This window comes from Oncorhynchus keta, chromosome 6 (genome assembly GCF_023373465.1).
Source record: "Oncorhynchus keta strain PuntledgeMale-10-30-2019 chromosome 6, Oket_V2, whole genome shotgun sequence".
Lineage (NCBI taxonomy): Eukaryota > Metazoa > Chordata > Actinopteri > Salmoniformes > Salmonidae > Oncorhynchus > Oncorhynchus keta.
This window is the reverse complement of record NC_068426.1, coordinates 41,122,442-41,147,410: the sequence shown is the minus strand read 5'-3', so window position 1 is coordinate 41,147,410 and position 24,969 is coordinate 41,122,442. Positions and strand designations below refer to the sequence as shown.

General features: G+C 43.4%; 1 protein-coding gene and 2 long non-coding RNA genes across 16 annotated transcripts in view; 1 reads left to right on the top strand and 2 right to left on the bottom strand.

The window, feature by feature from the left end:
- LOC118385596 (calcium/calmodulin-dependent protein kinase type II subunit beta-like) overlaps positions 1-20,552 on the top strand; it is a 62,434-nt gene extending 41,882 nt beyond the window's left edge. For 4 of the 11 annotated variants that reach the window (XM_052521564.1, XM_052521565.1, XM_052521561.1 and 1 more), the window contains 7 exons: positions 13,282-13,341; positions 16,331-16,369; positions 17,125-17,170; positions 18,076-18,151; positions 19,089-19,183; positions 20,062-20,301; positions 20,468-20,552. In XM_052521564.1, the coding sequence (XP_052377524.1) occupies positions 13,282-13,341; positions 16,331-16,369; positions 17,125-17,170; positions 18,076-18,151; positions 19,089-19,183; positions 20,062-20,297 (552 nt within the window). In that variant the 3' untranslated portion in view covers positions 20,298-20,301; positions 20,468-20,552. The remainder of the gene's footprint in view (positions 1-13,281; positions 13,342-16,330; positions 16,370-17,124; positions 17,171-18,075; positions 18,152-19,088; positions 19,184-20,061; positions 20,302-20,467) is intronic. The other 7 variants (XM_052521568.1, XM_052521563.1, XM_052521567.1 and 4 more) reach the window with 2 other exon arrangements.
- On the bottom strand, positions 7,134-8,676 carry LOC127930802 (uncharacterized). Its single transcript, XR_008139545.1, has 3 exons — positions 8,594-8,676; positions 8,147-8,200; positions 7,134-7,780 (listed from the first exon to the last, which is right to left on the bottom strand). It is a non-coding gene; the product is annotated as an uncharacterized LOC127930802 (long non-coding RNA).
- On the bottom strand, positions 18,161-19,052 carry LOC127930801 (uncharacterized). Of its 4 annotated transcripts, none has more exons than XR_008139542.1 (4): positions 18,748-19,052; positions 18,556-18,715; positions 18,341-18,500; positions 18,161-18,212 (listed from the first exon to the last, which is right to left on the bottom strand). It is a non-coding gene; the product is annotated as an uncharacterized LOC127930801 (long non-coding RNA). The 4 variants fall into 4 exon arrangements; XR_008139541.1 differs by having other exon boundaries at positions 18,208-18,276; XR_008139543.1 differs by having other exon boundaries at positions 18,208-18,276; positions 18,588-18,715.
- Positions 20,553-24,969: the final 4,417 nt, after the last annotated feature.

Sequence of the window (24,969 nt, the reverse complement as noted above, 5' to 3'; positions counted from 1 at the left end):
ACTAAGTGCTTTGTTGAGTGTTGCAGTCATTTCAGTTGCTGTAGTAGCTGACGTGTATAATGTTGAGTCATCCGCATACATAGAAAATTGAAAATTGAAAAAAGCAATAGGCCTAAACAACTACCCTGGGGAATTCCTGATTCTATTTGGATTATTTTTGATAGGCTTCCATTAAAGAACACCCTCTGTGTTCTGTTAGACAAGTAACTCTTTATCCACATTATATCAGGGGGTGTAAAGCCATAACACATACATTTTTCCAGCAGCATACTATGATCAATAATGTCAAAAGCTGCACTGAAGTCTAACAAGACAGCCCCCACAATCATTTTATCATCAATTTCTTTCAGCCAATCATCAGTCATTTGTGTAAATACTGTGCTTTGAGTGTCCTTCCCTATAAGCATGCTGAAATTCTGTTGTCAATTTGTTTACTGTAAAATAGCATTGTATCTTATCAAACACAATTTTTTCCAGAAGTTTACTAAGGGTTGGTAACAGGCTGATTGGTCAGCTATTTGAGCCTTTACCATTCTTAGCTAGCGGAATGACTTTAGCTTCCCTCCAGGCCTGAGGGCACACACTCTCTAGTAGGCTTAAATTGAAGGTGTGGCAAATAGGAGTGGCAATATAGTCTGCTATTATCCTCAGTAATTTTCCATCTAGATTGTCAGACCCCGGTGGATTGTCATTGCTGATAGACAACAATGATTTTTTAACCTCTTCCACACTGACTTTACGGAATTCAAAAGTACAATTCTTGTCTTTCATAATTTAGTCCGATACACTAGGATGTGTAGTGTCAGTGTTTGTTGCTGGCATGTCATCCCTACATTTGCTAATCTTGCCAATGATAAAGTCATTAAAGTAGTTTGCAATCTGATTCAATGAATGAAGGAGCCAAGTTGGCTTTTCCCCCAAAACATTTAATTTAAGCCCCAAAGCTATTTACTAGCATTCTTTATTTCATTTAGTAGTTTATTTTATTTAGTTTAGTCACATGATTTGTTAATTTGCAGTACGTTAGCCAATCAATTGGGCTGCCAGACTTAATTGCCATACCATACATGTTTCAATTCCTCGTCAATCCAAGGGGATTTAACAGTTAGTCCTTTTCTTAATGGGTGCTTATTAGTAACTGGAATAAGTAGTTTAATAAAATTTGTCAGCATCTGGTTGCTCCTCATTACACACTACAGACCAGTAGCATCTGGTTGCTCCTCATTACACACTACAGACCAGCAGCATCTGGTTGCTCCTCATTACACACCAGACCAGCAGCATCTGGTTGCTCCTCATTACTCACTACAGACCAGCAGCATCTGGTTGCTCCTCATTACAGACCAGCAGCACACACCAGACCAGCAGCATCTGGTTGCTCCTCATTACACCACAGACCAGCAGCATCTACACACCACAGACCAGCAGTCTGCTGGTTGCTCCTCTCACCACAGACCAGCAGCATCTACTCACTACAGACCAGCAGCATCTGGTTGCTCCTCATTACTCACTACAGACCAGCAGCATCTGGTTGCTCCTCATTACACATACAGACGAGCAGCATCTGGTTGCTCCTCACACTACAGACCAGCAGCATCTGGTTGCTCCTCATTACACACTACAGACCAGCAGCATCTGGTTGCTCCTCATTACTCACTACAGACCAGCAGCATCTGGTTGCTCCTCATTACTCACCACAGACCAGCAGCATCTGGTTGCTCCTCATTACACACTACAGACCAGCAGCATCTGGTTGCTCCTCATTACACACCAGCAAATATTCTTTACATCATCATAATATGAATCCCTACAAAACGTCTTGTATGACCTCTTATACACTATATCAGGCCCAGCCTTTGGAACTTGGTCTTTCCTAGATATGGCTATTATATTGTGATCACTACATCCTATGGATTTGGATACTGCTTTAAAGCACATTTCTGCAGCATTAGTAAAGATGTGATCAATACATGTTGATGATTTAATTCCTGTGCTGTTTGTAACTACCCTGGTAGGTTGACTGATAGCCTGATCGAGGTTGCAGGCACTGGTTACAGTTAAGTTTTTTTCCTGAGTGGGCAGCTTGATGATAGCCAGTCAATATTTAAAAATCACCCAGATTTAAATATACTTCTCTGTTGATATCACATGCATTTCACACATTATCCAGATACTGACTGTTAGCACTTGGTGGTCTATAGCAGCTTCCCACCAGAATGGGCTTTAGGTGAGGCAGATGAACCTGTAGCCATATTACGTCAACAGTATTTAACATTAGATTATCTAAGCTTTACAGGAATGTGGTTCTGAATATAGACAGCAACACCTCCTCCGTTGGCATTTCTGTCTTTCCGGTAGATGTTATAACCATGTATTGCTACCACTGTATCAAAGGAATTATCTAAGTGAGTTTCAGAGATAGTCAGAATATAAATGTCATCTGTTACAAGCAAGTTATTGACTTCATGGACCTGGTTTCTTAGGCTACATATGTTATTATGGGATATTTTTTTAGCACTTTTCTGGGTTGCTTGATTGTTGTTAATGCTTTACTGGGAAGCTTATTAGAGGTAGACATGCTCATGTTATTTACATAGGAGCTGATAGTGCAGGGTGAGCTGCATAAAGTGCTCTTCCTACTATTGCACACAGCAACAGTGTAACTCTGGTTTATACGCCCATGATTACTGCTTACAATAGCTGTAGGATAAACAGATGTATTCGGTGCCAATGCCCCTAAAATCATGTACAATACAGCCTTGAAATGTGTGGACAGGGTCCAGGAGTCAAGATTATTTGGATGGACTCTGTCATTCCTGTAGAGCATCTTCTGTTTCCAGAAGGTGTCAAAGTCATCAATAAAAGTGACTCCACCAGAGCTACAGTTACCTTTTAGCCAGATGAGTAATACAACAGTCTGCTGAATCATTCACACCCGCGGCCCAACGATGGTACTGGACCTGAAATTATTGGCTGTTTTTTGGAGTCTTTAAAATGCTAAAATCAGTTCTTTAAAATCCATTTTCAAATGTCCGGGCAGTGTGACAGTGTTAGCTCCCGGCATCTGTGGTAGAACAGTCAGAAGCAGCCTTGTTATGTCCTGTACTCGTGCTCCTGGGTAACAGTCTGAAGCAGCCTTGTTATGTCCTGTACTCGTGCTCCTGGGTAACAGTCTGAAGCAGCCTTGTTATGTCCTGTACTCGTGTTCCTGGGTAACAGTCAGAAGCAGCCTTGTTATGTCCTGTTCTCGTGCTCCTGGGTAACAGTCTGAAGCAGCCTTGTTATGTCCTGTACTCGTGCTCCTGGGTAACAGTCAGAAGCAAGCCTGGTTATGTTATGTCCTGTACTCGTGCTCCTGGGTAACAGTCAGAAGCAGCCTTGTTATGTCCTGTACTCGTGCTCCTGGGTAACAGTCAGAAGCAGCCTTGTTATGTCCTGTACTCGTGCTCCTGTGGGAACAGTCAGAAGCAGCCTTGTTATGTCCTGTACTCGTGCTCCTGGGTAACAGTCAGAAGCAGCCTTGTTATGTCCTGTACTCGTGCTCCTGGGTAACAGTCAGAAGCAGCCTTGTTATGTCATGTTCTCGTGCTCCTGGGTAACAGTCAGAAGCAGCCTTGTTATGTCCTGTACTCGTGCTCCTGGGTAGCACAGGGTTTTTGCCCTGGGGACCGAGATGTTTCTCACCATAGAGCTGTCTATGATGACAGCTGGTGATGTTGAAGGTGTCGGTCTCTCAGGCAGCCTCACGGTCTGGTGAGCTCCGAGGATCTGAACCCGAGGTAGAAGCCACTGGAGAGGGAGACAGAGCCGAGGACGAAGGCGCCGGAACCTCTGGATCCAGGGCGGCAAAGCCGTTTCTGGTCTGTGTCAGTTCCGGGCTCAACATCTCCATGGAGACCCCCGTTGCCAAAGGACGCCTTCTTCGACTTCTACGGCGAGTGACATACCTCCATGACTGGTTGGTTGGGTTGAGATCAGCTCCGTTCTCCAGGGAAAGGGGAGACCCCTTCGGGTATGGAACCCTGCCGAGCACCGGACAGTTGGCCTTGGAGAGCCGACACGGCGGCGAAACTTCCACCAGACCTGCGTCCGGGTACTGGGGTGGAAGAAAAGTAAAAAGTAGGTTGGCGTGGGTTCCGCAGTAGCTTATGTAGGTTTGCTACTTGCTTGCTAAGAGTAGCTACTTCGCTCCTGTAGTCCTGCAAGCAAGCAGCCTGGTCCACATTGTCCCCGAACAACATGACAGGAGAGGGACAGGTAAATAAAAAGGGAGAGGAGCACATTATTGTCAGGTGACTTGCTGTGTATAAATAATATTTAATTCCTTGCTCCAGCAAATGTATTCAAATGAACAAAACAGAGTGATAGGAAAACACAACTATACAATGAGACTGTCAATTAGGCCTACAGTGTCATAGGCCTGTAGCCCAATGTGATTAGTGAGAAATTAGCTTTACATAAAGTAAATACATGCTGATATGCTAATATTTACATAGGGTAACATGCTGATATTTAGTTATGTCTGTAATGTCAACTTTCTGCACTTTAGTTGCAGAGATTCAGAGAGGGCTACAGTCAATGGAGAGTGCTGCAAAGATAATTAGATGAGCATGCGCCGATATAGACCCAGACATAAGAGTCACTGAAGGAGGATGAGATCATCCTTCGATGGCACTTGGCACATGAGAGGATTCACTTCCACCTACAGGATCGCTGTGTACATTGGTGCTGGTATCAGCGAGCCATAGAAAAGTATGTGTATATCATACGATGTCAAATGATGTCCGCAAGAGTACGGATTCCACATTTGGACCATTTGGGGGATGCAAAAAGCCACCCTCCAGATCGCAAGCCATTATTGTGAAATATGGGAGTATGGGCCATTTTGATTCCCAGATTCCCAGTTCTATAGAATAGAGTTTGATGGGTGAACAACTGCAGTCGATGGAGTCTCGTCAGCCTTAAGGACAGATTCTGCTGGCTGTTACGAATCCCTTTGGCCCAACAGTCTAGGGGGGTAACGAGACCCGAATCATAGGATGTAAAATGATAACATCCTCAAAATAATATAGCACGGAGGAACCCAGAATGTCTGAACTCTGTAATACGGTCGCGATGCCCCAAAACGGTCTTCGTGGGCAAAAGCCGCATTGACGGAGCAGCCAGTATGGCAGTAGCCACGTTCAATGAGGGAGCCACTGCTACAACAAATGTGATGAACAGATTGTGGCACTTTGACACTGGAGAAATCAGAGAGGAGTTGTGAGAGCTGATGCCGCTTCAATGGAGCGTGCCAAGCGTAGGCGCAGGTCCCATGACCCAGTCAAGAAAGCAAAGCACCACCAGCAACAACTCGAGGGCCGAGCCGATTTCATCTTCTGCACATTTAACAATCCTTGTATGTGACAAATTGAGCAAAGTGATGTGTGTGTGTGTGTGTATTTGCCCAAAACTGCATATTTGCCCAACAGACCAGTATTCAAAGCATATGCTTTATTGCTTGAAACAAATGTATTAAACATGCTAATATATTTGATGTGTATGTCAGTTTAGTAGTGATATGAATAAGAGTTTAATTAAATGTGACAAATTGTCATATTTCTGGAAAGGGCATTTCATTTAGCCCATCTTGATCTCCATTTGTATCCAAATGACATGTTCCCGGTGCACCAATTCATTTCTCAGTCTTCAAAGGACATTACCATTATTCTACACTTAGATCTGTCAGAATTTTACAGAAGCTTTTTTTAATATCTTGTCATTTTGATTTTATGTGTCATGTGTGTGTGTGTGTGTGATATATATATATATATATATGCATCCGTCATACATGTGAATAGTTTTTAAATCCATGAAATGACAATATTTTAATAAAATATTCTGTAGACATCTGATCATTGAGTTTATCACAATAAAAACATTCTGCCTTGAAGTGTTGAAAAACAGATTGTAAAATGCAAATTAGCGCATATTTAAGGACAGTTTGCCTCATTTGCATACAATTTAGAACTATATAAAATGTATACAATAATATTTATGTATACTTTCAACTGGTAAAGTTTCAGTCTGATGAGTAAAGGGAGAAAATGCCTATTAGCCTGTGGTGCCTGGCCTTGAGCATGGTTCAGATTCATTTAGATCTGTGGACCATAGCTTTTTAATGGCTTGCTCAGTTTGTATAGATTATAGAAATTAGTCCTTTCTCAGACCCAGATAATTTATAAATCCCATAATTGGATGGTTCGGTAGTTGGGTTTCCTTAAGGGACTCCATAGGCCAGCATAGCGGACTTAAATTGTAAATAGAAAAAAGGATTTGCCTCGTATTGTGTAAGTATCTTTCAAATTTAGGAATGTTCTCAAACTATTATTGTCCATGTTATCCGCAAGGGTACAGATCCCACATTTGGACCATTGGGATGCAAAATGCCACCCTCCAGACCTCAAGGCATTATTGTGAAATATTGGAGTATGGGCATTTTGATTCCCAGTTAAGTTGTTTTTCAATTTTACGCCAAATAGAAATTGTGTGAACATAAACTGTTCTATAGAATAGAGTTTTAGATGGGTGCTTAGTCGATGGAGTCTCGTCAGCCTTAAGGACAGATTCTGCTGGCTGTTACGAATCCCTTTGGCCCGACAGTCTAGGGGGGGGGGGGTAACGAGACCCGTAACATAACTCACGCAAATTATAATAGTGAAAAAGTAACAGAACAAATAACCACGACAACTTAAATCTACCGTCAAACTCAGGGTTTATTAGTAAACATACGGTAATGGGCTGGACCCAAGGAAAGAAACAAGAAGCATCCAAAAACACCCCTAAGCTAGACTAGCCTATTTCAACCACAGCTAACTAACCAAAAACACCCCTAAGCTAGACTAGCCTATTTCAACCACAGCTAACTAACCAAAAACACCCCTAAGCTAGACTAGCCTATTTCAACCACAGCTAACTAACCAAAAACACCCCTAAGCTAGACTAGCCTATTTCAACCACAGCTAGCTAACCAAAAACACCCCTAAGCTAGACTAGCCTATTTCAACCACAGCTAGCTAACTAACCAAACACACCCCTAAGCTAGACTAGCCTATTTCAACCACAGCTAGCTAACTAACCAAACACACCCCTAAGCTAGACTAGCCTATTTCAACCACAGCTAGCTAACTAACCAAACACACCCCTAAGCTAGACTCACCTATTTCAACCACAGCTAGCTAACTAACCAAAAACACCCCTAAGCTAGACTCACCTATTTCAACCACAGCTAACTAACCAAACACACCCCTAAGCTAGACTCACCTATTTCAACCACAGCTAACTAACCAAACACACCCCTAAGCTAGACTCGCCTATTTCAACCACAGCTAACTAACCAAACACACCCCTAAGCTAGACTCGCCTATTTCAACCACAGCTAGCTAACTAACCAAACACACCCCTAAGCTAGACTCGCCTATTTCAACCACAGCTAGCTAACTAACCAAACACACCCCTAAGCTAGACTCGCCTATTTCAACCACAGCTAGCTAACTAACCAAACACACCCCTAAGCTAGACTCGCCTATTTCAACCACAGCTAGCTAACTAACCAAAAACACCCCTAAGCTAGACTCGCCTATTTCAACCACAGCTAGCTAACTAACCAAAAACACCCCTAAGCTAGACTCGCCTATTTCAACCACAGCTAGCTAACTAACCAAACACACCCCTAAGCTAGACTCGCCTATTTCAACCACAGCTAGCTAACTAACCAAACACACCCCTAAGCTAGACTCGCCTATTTCAACCACAGCTAGCTAACTAACCAAAAACACCCCTAAGCTAGACTCACCTATTTCAACCACAGCTAACTAACTAACCAAACACACCCCTAAGCTAGACTCACCTATTTCAACCACAGCTAACTAACTAACCAAACACACCCCTAAGCTAGACTCACCTATTTCAACCACAGCTAACTAACTAACTAAAAACACCCCTAAGCTAGACTAGCCTATTTCAACCACAGCTAACTAACCAAACACACCCCTAAGCTAGACTCACCTATTTCAACCACAGCTAGCTAACTAACCAAACACACCCCTAAGCTAGACTCACCTATTTCAACCACAGCTAACCAAACACACCCCTAAGCTAGACTCACCTATTTCAACCACAGCTAACTAACTAACCAAACACACCCCTAAGCTAGACTCGCCTATTTCAACCACAGCTAGCTAACTAAACAAAAACACCCCTAAGCTAGAGCCTATTTAACTAAACCAAAAACACCCCTAAGCTAGACTCTCCTATTTCAACCACAGCTAACCAAACACACCCCTAAGCTAGACTCGCCTATTTCAACCACAGCTAACCAAACAAACACCCCTAAGCTAGACTCGCCTCGTTCAACCACAGCTAACCAAACACACCCCTAAGCTAGACTCGCCTATTTCAACCACAGCTAGCTAACTAACCAAACACACCCCTAAGCTAGACTCGCCTATTTCAACCACAGCTAGCTAACTAACCAAAAACACCCCTAAGCTAGACTCGCCTATTTCAACCACAGCTAGCTAACTAACTAAAAACACCCCTAAGCTAGACTCACCTATTTCAACCACAGCTAGCTAACTAACCAAACACACCCCTAAGCTAGACTCGCCTATTTCAACCACAGCTAGCTAACTAACCAAAAATACAGTGGGGGGGGGGGGTCCACCCAGTTCTAACTAGTGTATTTAACTAAGTTTACCTACGGGTAGTGTATGCCCATAGTGTCCCACCATCAAACACTATTACCAAAAACAATACTCACAGTTGGGGACAAAGTGACATGTATCCTAAACCACACACGAACTCTACAAACATATGGCATTTACAGAGAGATTGCCCCAGAGAAAACAACTGACAGGGTTTTTAAACCAAGGGAAGGGAACTGTGATTGGGTAGGAGAAAAGGAGCAGGTGTCTTCTGATTAGCGACTGATTGGGGAATGATGATTGCCACCTGTGAGTAGGGGAGATGGAGAGAAAAGAAAAACACACAGGATACACACAGAATACTGGTATCCGTAACACTGGCATTGGTACACTAACACAACATAGGATGTACACACAGATTACACACACTAAACGGTATCCCAGCCACATATTGCACCTGTGACCTTTGATCTGAGGCCAGAGCTGTCAGGTGTATAACCCATCCTCAACCTCTAATCTCCATCTTTCTCCCTCCATCTTTCCCTCTTTCTCTACCCCCCCCCCCCCCTCTCTCTCTGGGTGGCCGGGTGCTAATCTCCGATTATTTCTCTCATGATTAATCTGTCGTCGTGTAATCTTTCTCTGTACAACCATCTGCACTCCCTTCTTCCCTCTCTTACTCTCTGTTCCTCTCTCACCGACATCACAGCAGCACTCTGCAAACTACACTAGAGCTCCAGAGCGTAGAGGAAGTAAATACACCCCTTGCACAGTTGTCACGTTGTGCTGCCTTAAAATGTCGTTCAAAAAGTGTAACATTTAATGTTTTACACAACCAGCTCCATATTTTCCAAGAGGAAGAAAAAGTATAGAACTGTTTCTAAATTAAAGGTCCTGTGCAGTCAAAAAACCATGATGTCACCAGGCAGTCTGAAAACCTCCTCCCACTCCATCCCAACAAGCTGGAATTCCAGGCTGTCTGAAAACCTCCTCCCACTCCATCCCAACAAGCTGGAATTCCAGGCTGTCTGAAAACCTCCTCCCACTCCATCCCAACAAACTGGAATTCCAGGCTGTCTGAAAACCTCCTCCCACTCCATCCCAACAAGCTGGAATTCCAGGCTGTCTGAAAACCTCCTCCCTCTCCATCCCAACAAACTGGAATTCCAGGCTGTCTGAAAACCTCCTCCCACTCCATCCCAACAAGCTGGAATTCCAGGCTGTCTGAAAACCTCCTCCCACTCCATCCCAACAAGCTGGAATTCCAGGCTGTCTGAAAACCTCCTCCCTCTCCATCCCAACAAGCTGGAATTCCAGGCTGTCTGAAAACCTCCTCCCTCTCCATCCCAACAAGCTGGAATTCCAGGCTGTCTGATAACCTCCTCCCTCTCCATCCCAACAAGCTGGAATTCCAGGCTGTCTTTTCAAACAGCTCTTACAATAAAAGGGCATTTTCATAATTTTCATAGTGTTCTTCCAAACTCATAGGTGCTGGAGTGTTGGTCAAGATCCAAATAAATATTAAAGGCGCAACACCCAGGTCTTTTGAACACCTAATCCTGGGGTAGAGTTGTATTTTCCAGCGGGCCCATAATCACTTTTTTTATGCAAAAGACTCACTAAAATGGCTTTCCAAGAATGTTCCTGAGGGGTCCAGTGTAAGTGCTGGGACGAGGTTTGAATATTGTTGTCCATCAATGACTCCCAACCCAATTGAGCTTGAGCAATTTTGACAAAAACAATGGATATACTGTATGCTGCCCTAAGAGTTGGTAGAATCTTATTCAAAATGATTTACAGCTGTAATTGCTGCCAAAGGTGCTTCCACCACGTGTTAAATCTGGGGTGTGAAGACATATGCAGTCAAGACATCTTAGGTTTATTTATTTTAGAAAATGTTCTGTAGTTTTCTATAGTTCTATAGTGCTTGTGTAGATCAATAGGGAACAATGCAAATGTAATAAATTGTTAGATTTCATTTTAAGGCAGAAAAATGTGACAACTCTCCAAGGGGTGTGTAGACTTTTTTTGGGGGGGTTGTGTTTGAGTGTGCATGTGTGTGTGTGTGTGTGTGTGTGTGTGTGTGTGTGTGTGTGTGTGTGTGTTCTGTCGGATGAGTATTGCTACTCTTGCTCTGTGTCTGAACTTTGGGAAGCAGGAAGACAGACATAGAAGGTACAATATATATATATATAATATCATCCGCTGCATCGCTGGTGTCGCTTAGCAATCATCTCAATACACACACACACACACACACACACATACACATACACATACACACACACACACACACACATACACATACACATACACACACACACATACATACATACATACATACATACATACATACATACATACATACATACATACATACATACATACATACATACATACATACATACATACATACATACATACATACATACATACATACAAATATACATACATACATACATACACACACACACACACATATACACATATACACATACACACACACACATATATACACACACATACACACATACACACATACACACATACACACATACACACACACACACTTTTTTTTCTCATATTGTTGCTATGGGGCAGTATTCTACATCCACTGCACCATATAGGAGCATAATTGGTGTCTGGTCTCTTACATTTCAATGATTGTGTTTGATTATTTTATTGTTTCTATATTGTTCTAGGATCATTTGTGTAACTTTTAAATCATTCCTTTTTACATACAATCCACACTTATCCTCAGCATTCTTCATACCCCTTATGGTGTTCATGTCCGTCTCACTCTCTCCTCCATCTCATCACTTCATCCAGAGATGGAAATCCAGCCCCAAAATTCACATCTTGGTGAGGATATCGTTGTATCCCTCTTCCCCCCTCTTCTCCTCTCTTCCTCCCTTTTATTCTCTCTTTCTCTCCATCCCTTCTCCTCTCTTCCTCCCGTTTATTCTCTCTTTCTCTCCACCCCTTCTCCTCTCTTCCTCCCGTTTATTCTCTCTTTCTCTCCACCCCTTCTCCTCTCTTCCTCCCGTTTATTCTCTCTTTCTCTCCACCCCTTCTCCTCTCTTCCTCCCTTTTATTCTCTCTTTCTCTCCACCCCTTCTCCTCTCTTCCTCCCTTTTATTCTCTCTTTCTCTCCACCCCTTCTCCTCTCTTCCTCCCGTTTATTCTCTCTTTCTCTCCACCCCTTCTCCTCTCTTCCTCCCGTTTATTCTCTCTTTCTCTCCACCCCTTCTCCTCTCTTCCTCCCGTTTATTCTCTCTTTCTCTCTACCCCTTCTCCTCTCTTCCTCCCTTTTATTCTCTCTTTCTCTCCACCCCTTCTCCTCTCTTCCTCCCTTTTATTCTCTCTTTCTCTCCACCCCTTCTCCTCTCTTCCTCCCTTTTATTCTCTCTTTCTCTCTACCCCTTCTCCTCTCTTCCTCCCTTTTATTCTCTCTTTCTCTCCACCCCTTCTCCTCTCTTCCTCCCCTGTTTCTTTCCTCTTCTTCTCTCTCCACCTCCTCTCTTTCTCCCTTCTTCTCTCTCTCTCGCCATCCTCTTTTCCTCCTCTCCTCTCTTCTTCCTCTCCTCTTCTCCTGTCTGCCTTCTCTATCACATTTTCAATGGTCTCTTCCTCATCCTCTCTTCATGAGTCACTTGTCAGTGATTGCTCATTCAGACAGTCCACCTGAGAGTGTGTGAGACAGACAGACAGACAGACAGACAGACAGACAGACAGACAGACATGTTGCATTGCTACGGGTTTGACATGTAGTGTTGTCCGACTTGGTATGAGGGGCCATTCTCCCAAACACAATCAGTTAGTGTGTGTGTGTGTGTGTGTGTGTGTGTGTGTGTGTGTGTGTGTGTGTGTGTGTGTGTGTGTGTGTGTGTTTTCTCTAAAGTGCCTGTGTTCTGGTTTATGTTGTTGGTCTGAAGAGACCTAATCCAATTCTGCTCTAAACCATTTGATCTGTTGAGCTTCCAGTTGATCAGACTTGTGTTATATGAGCTGTAGGTAGTCTTATCTATCTCGGCTCAATCACTTCTAACCCAGCACACACACACACTAACCACACCCTTCGATAGCCTCAATCACTTCTAACCCAGCCCACCCGCCCACAGACACTAACCATGCCCTCTGATAGGCTCAATCACTTCTAATCCCGCCCGCCCACAGACACTAACCATGCCCTCTGATAGGCTCAATCACTTCTAATCCCGCCCGCCCACAGACACTAACCATGCCCTCTGATAGGCTCAATCACTTCTAATCCCGCCCACAGACACTAACCATGCCCCCTGATAGGCTGGCTGCACACTAACATCCGGTTGTTTACGACCCCGCTGAGGCTAATATGGCTGAGGTCTGAGGAAATGGACTCATTCAATTGCACTGGACTGATATACTGGGCAGGATCAATACTGTGAGTCAGTGGGTGTGCAGCCAACCTATCAGGGGGTGGCAGCTTAACCACTAAACCAGCCTCTGGCACATATGCCTTTTATCTAACCTCACCCACATCCTTACACCCACATCTCTCACTTTCCTTGTCTGTTGTGCCATAATTTAACCCATTTTTATTGGTCCACTGCTGCAGCCTAACAGCACGAGAAACAGCACAGTCACCAGCCCCAAGGGAACCCCCTCTGCTGCACTGGTACACTCCTCCTTTATATATCACTCCGTCTCCCTCCGTCTCTATTCAACTTTATTCTCTATTTGTCTCTGTCAGTCTCAATTTCCTCTGTGTTTTTGTTGGTCTGTATCTGTTTTTCTCACTGTCTGTCTGTGTCTGTTTATCTGTCTCTCTCCATGTCAGTCTGTCGGTCGATCTGTCTTTGTCTCTGCATCTGTCTCTCTTTCTGTCTCTGCATCTGTCTGTCTTTGTCTCTGTCTTTGTCTCTGCATCTGTCTGTCTTTCTGTCTCTGTCTTTGTCTCTGCATCTGTCTCTCTTTCTGTCTCTGTCTTTGTCTCTGCATCTGTCTCTCTTTCTGTCTCTGTCTTTGTCTCTGCATCTGTCTCTCTTTCTGTCTCTGCATCTGTCTCTGCATCTGTCTTTGTCTCTGCATCTGTCTCTCTTTCTGTCTCTGTCTTTGTCTCTGCATCTGTCTCTCTTTCTGTCTCTGCATCTGTCTCTCTTTCTGTCTCTGCATCTGTCTCTCTTTCTGTCTCTGTCTTTGTCTCTGCATCTGTCTGTCTTTGTCTCTGTCTTTGTCTCTGCATCTGTCTGTCTTTGTCTCTGTCTTTGTCTCTGCATCTGTCTCTTTCTGTCTCTGCATCTGTCTGTCTTTGTCTCTGTCTTTGTCTCTGCATCTGTCTGTCTTTCTGTCTCTCTCTTTGTCTCTGCATCTGTCTGTCTTTGTCTCTGTCTTTGTCTCTGCATCTGTCTCTCTTTCTGTCTCTCTCTTTGTCTCTGCATCTGTCTGTCTTTGTCTCTGCATCTGTCTCTCTTTCTGTCTCTGTCTTTGTCTCTGCATCTGTCTCTCTTTCTGTCTCTGTCTTTGTCTCTGCATCTGTCTCTCTTTCTGTCTCTGTCTTTGTCTCTGCATCTGTCTCTCTTTCTGTCTCTGTCTTTGTCTCTGCCTCTGTCTGTCTTTGTCTCTGCATCTGTCTGTCTTTGTCTCTGCATCTGTCTCTCTGTCTTTGTCTCTGCATCTGTCTCTCTGTCTTTGTCTCTGCATCTGTCTCTCTGTCTTTGTCTCTGCATCTGTCTCTGCATCTGCATCTGTCTCTGCATCTGTCTCTCTGTCTTTGTCTCTGCATCTGTCTCTCTTTCTGTCTCTGCATCTGTCTGTCTTTGTCTCTGTCTTTGTCTCTGCATCTGTCTCTCTTTCTGTCTCTGTCTTTGTCTCTGCATCTGTCTGTCTTTCTGTCTCTGTCTTTGTCTCTGCATCTGTCTCTCTTTCTGTCTCTGTCTTTGTCTCTGCATCTGTCTCTCTTTCTGTCTCTGTCTTTGTCTCTGCATCTGTCTCTCTTTCTGTCTCTGTCTTTGTCTCTGCATCTGTCTCTCTTTCTGTCTCTGTCTTTGTCTCTGCATCTGTCTCTCTTTCTGTCTCTGTCTTTGTCTCTGCATCTGTCTCTCTTTCTGTCTCTGTCTTTGTCTCTGCATCTGTCTCTCTTTCTGTCTCTGTCTTTGTCTCTGCATCTGTCTCTCTGTCTTTGTCTCTGCATCTGTCTCTCTGTCTTTGTCTCTGCATCTGTCTCTCTGTCTTTGTCTCTGCATCTGTCTCTCTGTCTTTGTCTCTGCATCTGTCTCTGCATCTGCATCTGTCTCTGCATCTGTCTCTCTGTCTTTGTCTCTGCATCTGTCTCTCTTTCTGTCTCTGCATCTGTCTGTCTTTGTCTCTGTCTTTGTCTCTGCATCTGTCTCTCTTTCTGTCTCTGTCTTTGTCTCTGCATCTGTCTGTCTTTCTGTCTCTGTCTTTGTCTCTGCATCTGTCTCTCTTTCTGTCTCTGTCTTTGACTCTGCATCTGTCTCTCTTTCTGTCTCTGTCTTTGTCTCTGCATCTGTCTGTCTTTCTGTCTCTGTCTTTGTCTCTGCATCTGTCTCTCTTTCTGTCTCTGTCTTTGACTCTGCATCTGTCTCTCTTTCTGTCGCTGTCTTTGTCTCTGCATCTGTCTGTCTTTGACTCTGCATCTGTCTCTCTTTCTGTCTCTGTCTTTGTCTCTGCATCTGTCTCTCTTTCTGTCTCTGTCTTTGTCTCTGCATCTGTCTGTCTTTCTGTCTCTGTCTTTGTCTCTGCGTCTTTCTGTCTCTGTCTTTGTCTCTGCATCTGTCTCTCTTTCTGTCTCTGTCTTTGACTCTGCATCTGTCTCTCTTTCTGTCGCTGTCTTTGTCTCTGCATCTGTCTGTCTTTGACTCTGCATCTGTCTCTCTTTCTGTCTCTGTCTTTGTCTCTGCATCTGTCTGTCTTTCTGTCTCTGTCTTTGTCTCTGCATCTGTCTGTCTTTCTGTCTCTGTCTTTGTCTCTGCATCTGTCTCTCTTTCTGTCTCTGTCTTTGTCTCTGCATCTGTCTCTCTGTCTGTCTCTGTCTTTGTCTCTGCATCTGTCTCTCTTTCTGTCTCTGCCTGTCTTAACCCCTTCATCGCCTACCTGTCAGTATTGGTTCTGTGTGCATGTGATTATTTGCATGTGTGTTTTTGTGTGTGACTATGTGTACATAGTCACACACACACAGGTTGTAATAGCTTTCAGTTGCCATCATCGAGTAGCTACCATGACTAACTGGTTGAAGCGCAGTCACCAGTCATTGCCCTGTGACAATTGGTCTATTTGTGGGTGATGGTGTTGTGTGTCACTCAAGTGACGATATGGGTGCTGGTTGGCTTTGGGTTTTGATTTGGGTTCTTGCTAGTGTGAGAATGCATGGCTATGCGAGACTAATTTTGGCATTTAGTTTTCTTAGAGGAATTCTTCATATTACCATTTCCTTCCATTAAGCCTTTGATAGCCCTTTTCACAGGGGAACATCTCTCTCTCTCTCTTCCTTAAATTTAACCAGTCTTCTTCTCTCACTCTCTCCCTCCATATCTCTCTCTCTCTCTTTTCTCCGCTCCTACAACTCTGCTCTCTCCCTATTTCATCTCTTATGTGTCATATCTCTCTCTCTGTTTGTTCCCCCCTCCCTCTCTATCTCTCTATAGGAGCCTCAGACCACTGTTATCCATGTGGATAGGAACAAGGTACATCCTTCTTTTTCTCGACGCCTTTCAGTCCTCTCATCTTTGTCTTCTCTTGCTTTGTCCTTGGCAAGCTGGTGTGTTAGCGTATTATAGCGCATGCATGCGCACGTGTGTGTGAGTGAGTGTGTCAGTGCGTGCGTGTCTATTATGACTCCTGGTTGGAGAGTGTTATGTGTGTGTCAGTGCGTGCGTGTCTATTATGACTCCTGGTTGGAGAGTGTGTGTGTGTGTGTGTGTGTGTGTGTGTGTGTGTGTGTGTGTGTGTGTGTGTGTGTGTGTGTGTGTGTGTGTGTGTGTGTGTGTGTGTGTGTGTGTGTGTGTGTGTGTGTGTGTGTGTGTGTGTGTGTGTGTGCGTGTCTATTATGACTCCTGGTTGGAGAGTGTTGTGTGGGTTGTAGGTCTGGTCTTTGTGGGGTTTTTTTAGGTCTGGTGATCCTGCATTCCGCAGTCAGACAGACCTGGGAACAGCTGCTTTGTAGAATCACGTTGACACAAAACATTATGTGGAGATATATTGTCCTCTATCGCCACCTTGTGGACGTAAATGGAACCCAAATCCGGTGGTTTAGACTGGTATAGATCACTGCATGAATGGACAGCACACTGGATGTGTGTCATATTTAAGGTGGACAGTGTGTGTGTGTGTGTGTGTGTGTGTGTGTGTGTGTGTGTGTGTGTGTGTGTGTGTGTGTGTGTGTGTGTGTGTGTGTGTCTGCATTGATATGTGTCATTGACATGTCTCTCTGTGTCTACAGGACTCATCTGACAGCAACACCACTATTGAGGACGAGGATGTGAAACGTGAGTCTGACACACACACACACACACACACACACACAGAGAGAGAAAAGAGGGAGAGTAAAAAAGGGAGGAGAGGGGAAGGAAGGGCATTTAAGGATGTCCAGCTGCTAAGTATACATTAATCTCTTCTGCTGGCCTGCTGAAAGAGAGAAAGAGCAAGGGATAGGGGGAGGGATAAAGGGATAGAGGGAGATGGACCTTCCCTGGTAAGTCTTATCTATGTACAGGAATAGCATGATGATGAGCTCAACGTGCCACACAGGCAATGAGAGAGGGTAGAGGGCAGGAGAAAGGGACAGAGCGAAAGAGGAGAAGAGCGAGGGAACAAAGACAGACGGAGGGATATGGGGAGAGAAGGAGGAGAATAAAAGAGAAGCGAAAGCCACAGAAAAGAGAGGAAGAGAGTCAAAGAAAGAAAGGAGTTCTCCGTTGAGGATGAAAGACTTTTCCAGGGAAGGTTCTAGTGACTGTAGCCCAGTGGACTCGTCAAGTCGTTCTATTGGAGAGGTCTTCATTCTGCATGGCCCTGCATATACCTCTGTGGAAACCTGAGTGGCAGGACTGTACATTATGGGTGAGTGTGTATACCATGCTAGGAAAGAGTGTGTGAGGGTACTTATGCTCAGAGGATGAGAGAGGCGATGAGAGAGCAATAAAGAGAGAGAGAGATGATTGAGAGGATTTGCCAACTTGAATAGCAAGCAGTCTGGTGAGTAACTCTGCTATGACAACAACCCTCACTCTGTAGTTGAGTTACACAATGCAGTGTGTGACTGTGTTTTGTATGTGTGAATGTACAGTATGTGTGTGAGCTTCTGCTGTGTGTTCGAAAGTGCAACAATGTGTGGCTCAACCATTTTACTGTCCCGTACCTGTGGTCATTATGTTATTGGTTCCCTCTGCAGTGCGAAAACAGGAGATCATCAAGATCACTGAGCAGCTGATCGAAGCTGTCAACAATGGAGACTTTGAGGCCTACGCGTGAGTACACTACAACTCCCAGCCTGCACCTTACCATAACACTACAACTCCCAGCCTGCACCTTACCATAACACTACAACTCCCAGACTGCACCTTACCATAACACTACAACTCCCAGCCTGCACCTTACCATAACACTACAACTCCCAGACTGCACCTTACCATAACACTACAACTCCCAGACTGCACCTTACCATAACACTACAACTCCCAGCCTGCACCTTACCATAACACTACAACTCCCAGCCTGCACCTTACCATAACACTACAACTCCCAGCCTGCACCTTACCATAACACTACAACTCCCAGCCTGCACCTTACCATAACACTACAACTCCCAGCCTGCACCTTACCATAACACTACTCCCAGACTGCACCCCACACTGCAACTCCCAGACTGCACCTTACCATAACACTACAACTCCCAGCCTGCACCTTACCATAACACTACAACTCCCAGCCTGCACCTTACCATAACACTACAACTCCCAGCCTGCACCTTACCATAACACTACAACTCCCAGCCTGCACCTTACCATAACACTACAACTCCCAGCCTGCACCTTACCATAACACTACACATCTCAGCCTGCACCTTACCATAACACTACACATCTGAGCCTGCACCTTACCATAACACTACACATCTGAGCCTGCACCTGACCCCAAAACTGCAACTCCCAGACTGCACCTCACCCTAATAATGTCTGCTATATTATTGTGCGTAATGAGGTAATTTTCCCAGAGATTAGCTAAGGCAAAATGGTGCCCTATTACTCTTAGCCTGCGCCTCACTATAACAATTCCAACTCCCATTCTGCACCTCATCACCCTACATCTAGAGGTTCTATACTGAAATTGCTTGAGCCTGAGCTGTTGCTTTGAGCTGATTTGTTGTGAGCGGATGTGTTGTTTTGTGTTGCGTGTTTTCAACAGGAAGATCTGTGACCCATGCCTGACGTCATTTGAGCCGGAGGCCCTGGGGAACCTAGTGGAGGGCATGGACTTCCACCGGTTCTACTTCGACAACCGTAAGACAAGTATTACACAGCCACTACACAACTATTACACAGCCACTACACAACTATTACACAGCCACTACACAACACAGCCACTACACAACTATTACACAGCCACTACACAACTATTACACAGCCACTACACAACTATTACACAGCCACTACACAACTATTACACAGCCACTACACAACACAGCCACTACACAACTATTACACAACCACTACACAACTATTACACAGCCACTACACAACTATTACACAGCCACTACACAACTATTACACAGCCACTACACAACTATTACACAGCCACTACACAACACAACCGCTACACAACTATTACACAGCCACTACACAACACAACCACTACACAACTATTACACAGCCACTACACAACACAGCCACTACACAACTATTACACAGCCACTACACAACTATTACACAGCCACTACACAACTATTACACAGCCACTACACAACTATTACACAGCCACTACACAACTATTACACAGCCACTACACAACTATTACACAGCCACTACACAACTATTACACAGCCACTACACAACACAACCGCTACACAACTATTACACAGCCACTACACAACTATTACACAGCCACTACACAACTATTACACAGCCACTACACAACTATTACACAGCCACTACACAACTATTACACAGCCACTACACAACACAACCGCTACACAACTATTACACAGCCACTACACAACTATTACACAACCATAATAAGACAACAAGTGTAGACAACCGTAAGACAACCATTCCACAACCACAAACAACAACAGGTGCCACAAACAAACCTTTCTGGTCCCCCCACCACACAACAACTACACAACTATTACACAGCCTTTAACATCTATTTCTCCCTCTAGTTCTCTCTAAGAACAGTAAGCCCATCCACACCACCATCCTCAACCCTCACGTCCACCTGATTGGTGAAGACGCCGCCTGCATTGCCTACATTCGGCTCACGCAATTTGTCGATGGCACGGGCCGCCCACGCTCCAGCCAATCAGAGGAGACGAGGGTGTGGCATCGCAGGGAGAGCAAGTGGCAGAACGTTCACTTCCACTGCTCTGGAGCACCGGCCGCACCGCTGCAGCAGTAAACTGGTACACATAAACACACACACGCACAAAACCACGTACACACTCACTCTCTCTCTCTCTCTCTCTCTCTCTCTCTCTCTCTCTCTCTCTCTCTCTCTCACTCACTCACTCACTCACTCACTCACTCACTCACTGTATACGTGTGTGTGTGTGTGCTTTTGTCTTCCAGGAGGAGTAAGAGAGAGGGGAAAGAGAGTTGTAGAGTGAGTGAGAGAGGAGAGGAGAGGAGGATGGAGAGAGATACCTGCCCCCCCATTGCAGCGCTCCCTAATGGCCAGTGCATGCTACTGCAGCGCAACAACACACAACCTCAAGCCCTCCTGGACGGACACACACACACTAGCTGCAGCATCTGACTGCTACTGCAACCATATCAATATCCATTAGAAATGTTTTCAGACTCAAACCAACAGTCCTGTATTCAAGCTCTCCTCTCCCTCTCTCCCTCTGCTATAGACCCACCCCTGGCACACGTACATATAGGATCTACAGTTTAAATCAAGTGTATTACAGTATTATTATTTATATTATTACTACTATTGTTGTTATTATTATTATTATTACTATTAATAAGTTGTTGTTGTTATATTGACACTTTATCTTTAATGGTCCAGTTGAAACTCTTTTAAAGTGCTTTGTCCCTGGTTTGTTCTTAAAGGCATGACTTCTCCAGTTCCCAGTGACTATTGTTGATTTGTTCTCCTCCAGTGAAGTCAAACCTTTACATAACACACGCCCGCACACCAACATTAGCTACTCAAAATGGCGTTGAGGTACAATTTGCGGGCTTGCATTTTGTCCTGCTTATTTTCATGATGCAAGTACGAAGAATGGACATTTTCCGTAGCTAATGGCATTTTTTTGTGTTTTTTTTTTTGCATTGCGTACTTGTGTAAAGTTTAAGGCTGCTTCCCAGCTGGCGTATGAACTGACCACACATTGCACAACAAACCCATTGAATTAGTGGTGTGTTTTCCCTGCTGTTATGCTTGTATTTTATTCCGAAATAGGGAAACTACCCTCTAATGAACTGTATGCTCCCGCACCCCCACCCCTTTGCCGTGAGAAGACGAGGGAAAACGAGGGAAGACGAGGGAAGACGATACAGCATGTACCTTTCTATATTGTTGTTCTTGTACTTGATTCTCTGTGTGTTTGAGCGTTGCAAATAATCACTGACTATACCTTACGTTTGAAATGATTACACACTATACTACAGTTTCATCGTGGTGACTATACTGCATTATTTGCATGAATTTGAAACATGACCATAAATTTGGTGTTATTGTTTAATTGTGTGTATTTTTTACTGAATGCTGGTGATCTATGAACTCCTATGTCTATTTTCTGAACTTTGTAAAGTGCATCAAAGTATTTTTGTCTGGAGAGTATACCATTATGAGGATGATGATGATGATGATGATGAAGATGATAATGATGACAGATGTGTAATGATGATGCTTATAAACATGCTTTTGTACAGGCTCTATTGCTGAGGCAGAGTGGGTTGGTCACTAACAGTGTTTCATATGGTTATTGGTATGATTTTATTGTGAACAGATATGGTACCTATATATATATATATATATCCAGGGGCATCATTTATAAAATGTTAGTACGCACAGATTTGATCATAAATTGTCCATATGGCAAAATCCACATCAACGATGTGATGATGATATGCAATTTACATAGATTTTTGCATTAAGTTTATAAATGAAAAGTGCTTTTTTGTGAACAACTATTTATGGGTGTTGACATTTAATCATATTTTAAGAAATTATTATACAATTGTGTGATGGCAGATATGTACTATAGGAACAAAGAACTTTTATAAATGAATCCCCTGGTCAGGGGACCCACATGGTGTGCATCAGTGCTGGGCTGGAACAATAACCTGCACATGGTGTGGTTCAGTAGAGTGTACCAGTATGTCGTGTCCCTCCCTCCCTGTTGACATGCCTTGCTGTCTGGCAGTGCACTTAATCCTAGGACCCCTAGGGGGAGCCACCATATACACTGAAGCACCTTTATCTAAAAGGTTTAGAAATTGGGTTAAACATTTGGGCTAAGATCTGCCATACACACACTTTAGGGCTCCAGTCACACACAGGGCCATGCACTCTTGTGTTTTTCCAGTAAACACTCACCTGTGTAGTCTCAGTAATAGGATCAGAGCTAATCAGGCCAGCTAACACCTTCAGGTTAAGGTCACTCAGAGAGATGGCATTACCTCACACGGTCATTGATTAAACGAAAACTGTTTGTGCACGTGCGTGTATATTCGTCCTATCCAGCTCTAGTTACATAAAGCCAACCGCTCCAGTATTAGTAGAGTCCTGTTAGTCCTAACCTTCATTTTAAGTCCTCCTCTCAATTGTGGGCCTGCCATCAGACTCACATCATCCACTTTCACAAGATGGAGTTTGTAAATGTGAATCCAATATTTCTCTTCTTGGTTCTTCTTCAGTGACGATGAATTCTGTTCTTCCAATGAGCATTCCTCTATAATAATGTTGTGTGTTGAGGTGTTATACAATATGTTACCAATAAAGAGAACTCTTGTCAATGCTAAGATCAGCTGTGTCTGGATCCCTTCCTGACACCACGGGAAACACACATCTACTAAATTATATTGGGAGAAGAATAAGCACTATTGGCTGAAACCTTGTGTGTGTGTTTTTTTTTACACTTCCTCTTCCAATTATAATGTGGGAAGGTCAAAATAATAAAAACATATCTAGCAAATCTATTAATTGTAAAATGTTGTTTACTTATCCTTGCCATTATCGTACCTGATGATAATTTTGTTGCTAACGTACGATCTGGGTCACCAGTTTGCCTGGGAGGGGGTCCCTGGGCAAGAAAAGGTTGAATAACCCTAAATAGGTACAGTGGGGCAAAAAAGGATTTAGTCAGCCACCATTTGTGCAAGTTCTCCCACTTAAAAAGATGAGAGAGGCCTGTAATTTTCATGATAGGTACACTTCAACTATGACAGACAAAATGAGAAAAAAAATCCAGAAAATCACATTGTAGGATTTTTTAATGAATTTATTTGCAAATGATGGTGGAAAATAAGTATTTGGTCACCTCCAAACAAGCAATATTTCTGGCTCTCACATTTCTGGCTCTTTCTTTTTTTTATTGGTCTATTAACTAATTTACCACCTGGTGATGTCGCCAGGCAGGCCAAAACACCATCCCACCAAATTTCACAGTATTATTCCAACCTCATATTGTGGAAATATATACAAAACACAGGAAATCGTGTTTTTGACTGTTCTGAGCCTTTAGATTCTGCATTTATGGCAGAAAATCGTATGTTTTTCTGCCCAAATATACCCTCCCACAGGGAAAAAACTCTGAAATTACATTGACTCAACGTGGAAAACGATTGGATTTGCAAAAAGTCCTCAAAGTAAGAGAATTTTGTATTTTTCCCCCAATGTCTATCTGCAGGCTGCTAACTAGCTAGGAGACACCGGTAGACAGTATCCTTCACCCCCACCTACCAAGCACTGCCGGAATGCAGTGGAAAGTAGCTAGCTAGCCAGCTAGCTAGGACAGGTTTTTTATTTCTTTAAATTGTACTTTTAATTTTTTTTATTAACAACAAATCAATACAGAAAGTACATGAGAGAACACAAGGATATATAGATTATATACAATGGACAATTGAGCTAGGGGGTACAATATCACATTACACAAGGACCTTAAGGGACATACATACATACACGTATAATTCTAACAGCTTTTTTTGTTAGTAGAGTATTTAATTGTCTTAAAATACATTTCAATTTCTTTTTTTGGGGTAAGAAAATTTGTTTTTTTGTTTGTAAATTTACATTTGTGAATATGAAATTTGGCCAAAAGAAAAATGAAATGAATGACATGAAAATGTTTCAGCTAATTCCTTTATAACTGAGTAAAGGACCCTCTGCATTTACCAGTTGGCTCACAAGGTGAGGGATATTATTTCGGCACCAATATTCTAAAAACAAAGAAGTATTTTTATACAATATATCTCGATTATTCCATATATAATATCTGTGTGGAGAAAGAATGTGTTTATAAATTAAGGACCATGACAAAAAAACCTGCCGATGAAAGGCAGAAAGTTTCACTGGAACTTTGTTAATATTATATAGCTAGGACAGGTACACCACAGATAGAACAATTAGCAATATGTTTCACCGGATGTATAAATCCGAAGCATCCGGTTGGCGTTTCCACTCACCATGGTGATGATAGGCAGCCCAGGGGCCTGAAGTGGGAGAAGATGGAGCTAGATGGATTTTGGCCGACATTCTATTAATAGATTAAACATTTGATCTCAATACACTTCTCTGTTCCTTAAACTGGAATATGTTATGAACAGAGTGGACTACGTTTTGTAGACTTTACCCTTTATCAAAGTTTACAAACATTGCATTGTTTATAGGTGCAAGAGCGAATTGTTGCAAACGTGCGCTTCATGAAGTAGGCGTTCCCTAATGGGAATATGCAAATACATATTAGAACGTTCCAATAGAATATCGCAAGCTCGTGCTTGTTCTGCCCACTATGATTAATTTGCTCAAATTGGAAACAACAGGCTATGCATCTTCTTGGCTTATTCAAAACAAATATATGTGTACACAGTGTCCTTCACTTCACAAACGTGGTCGG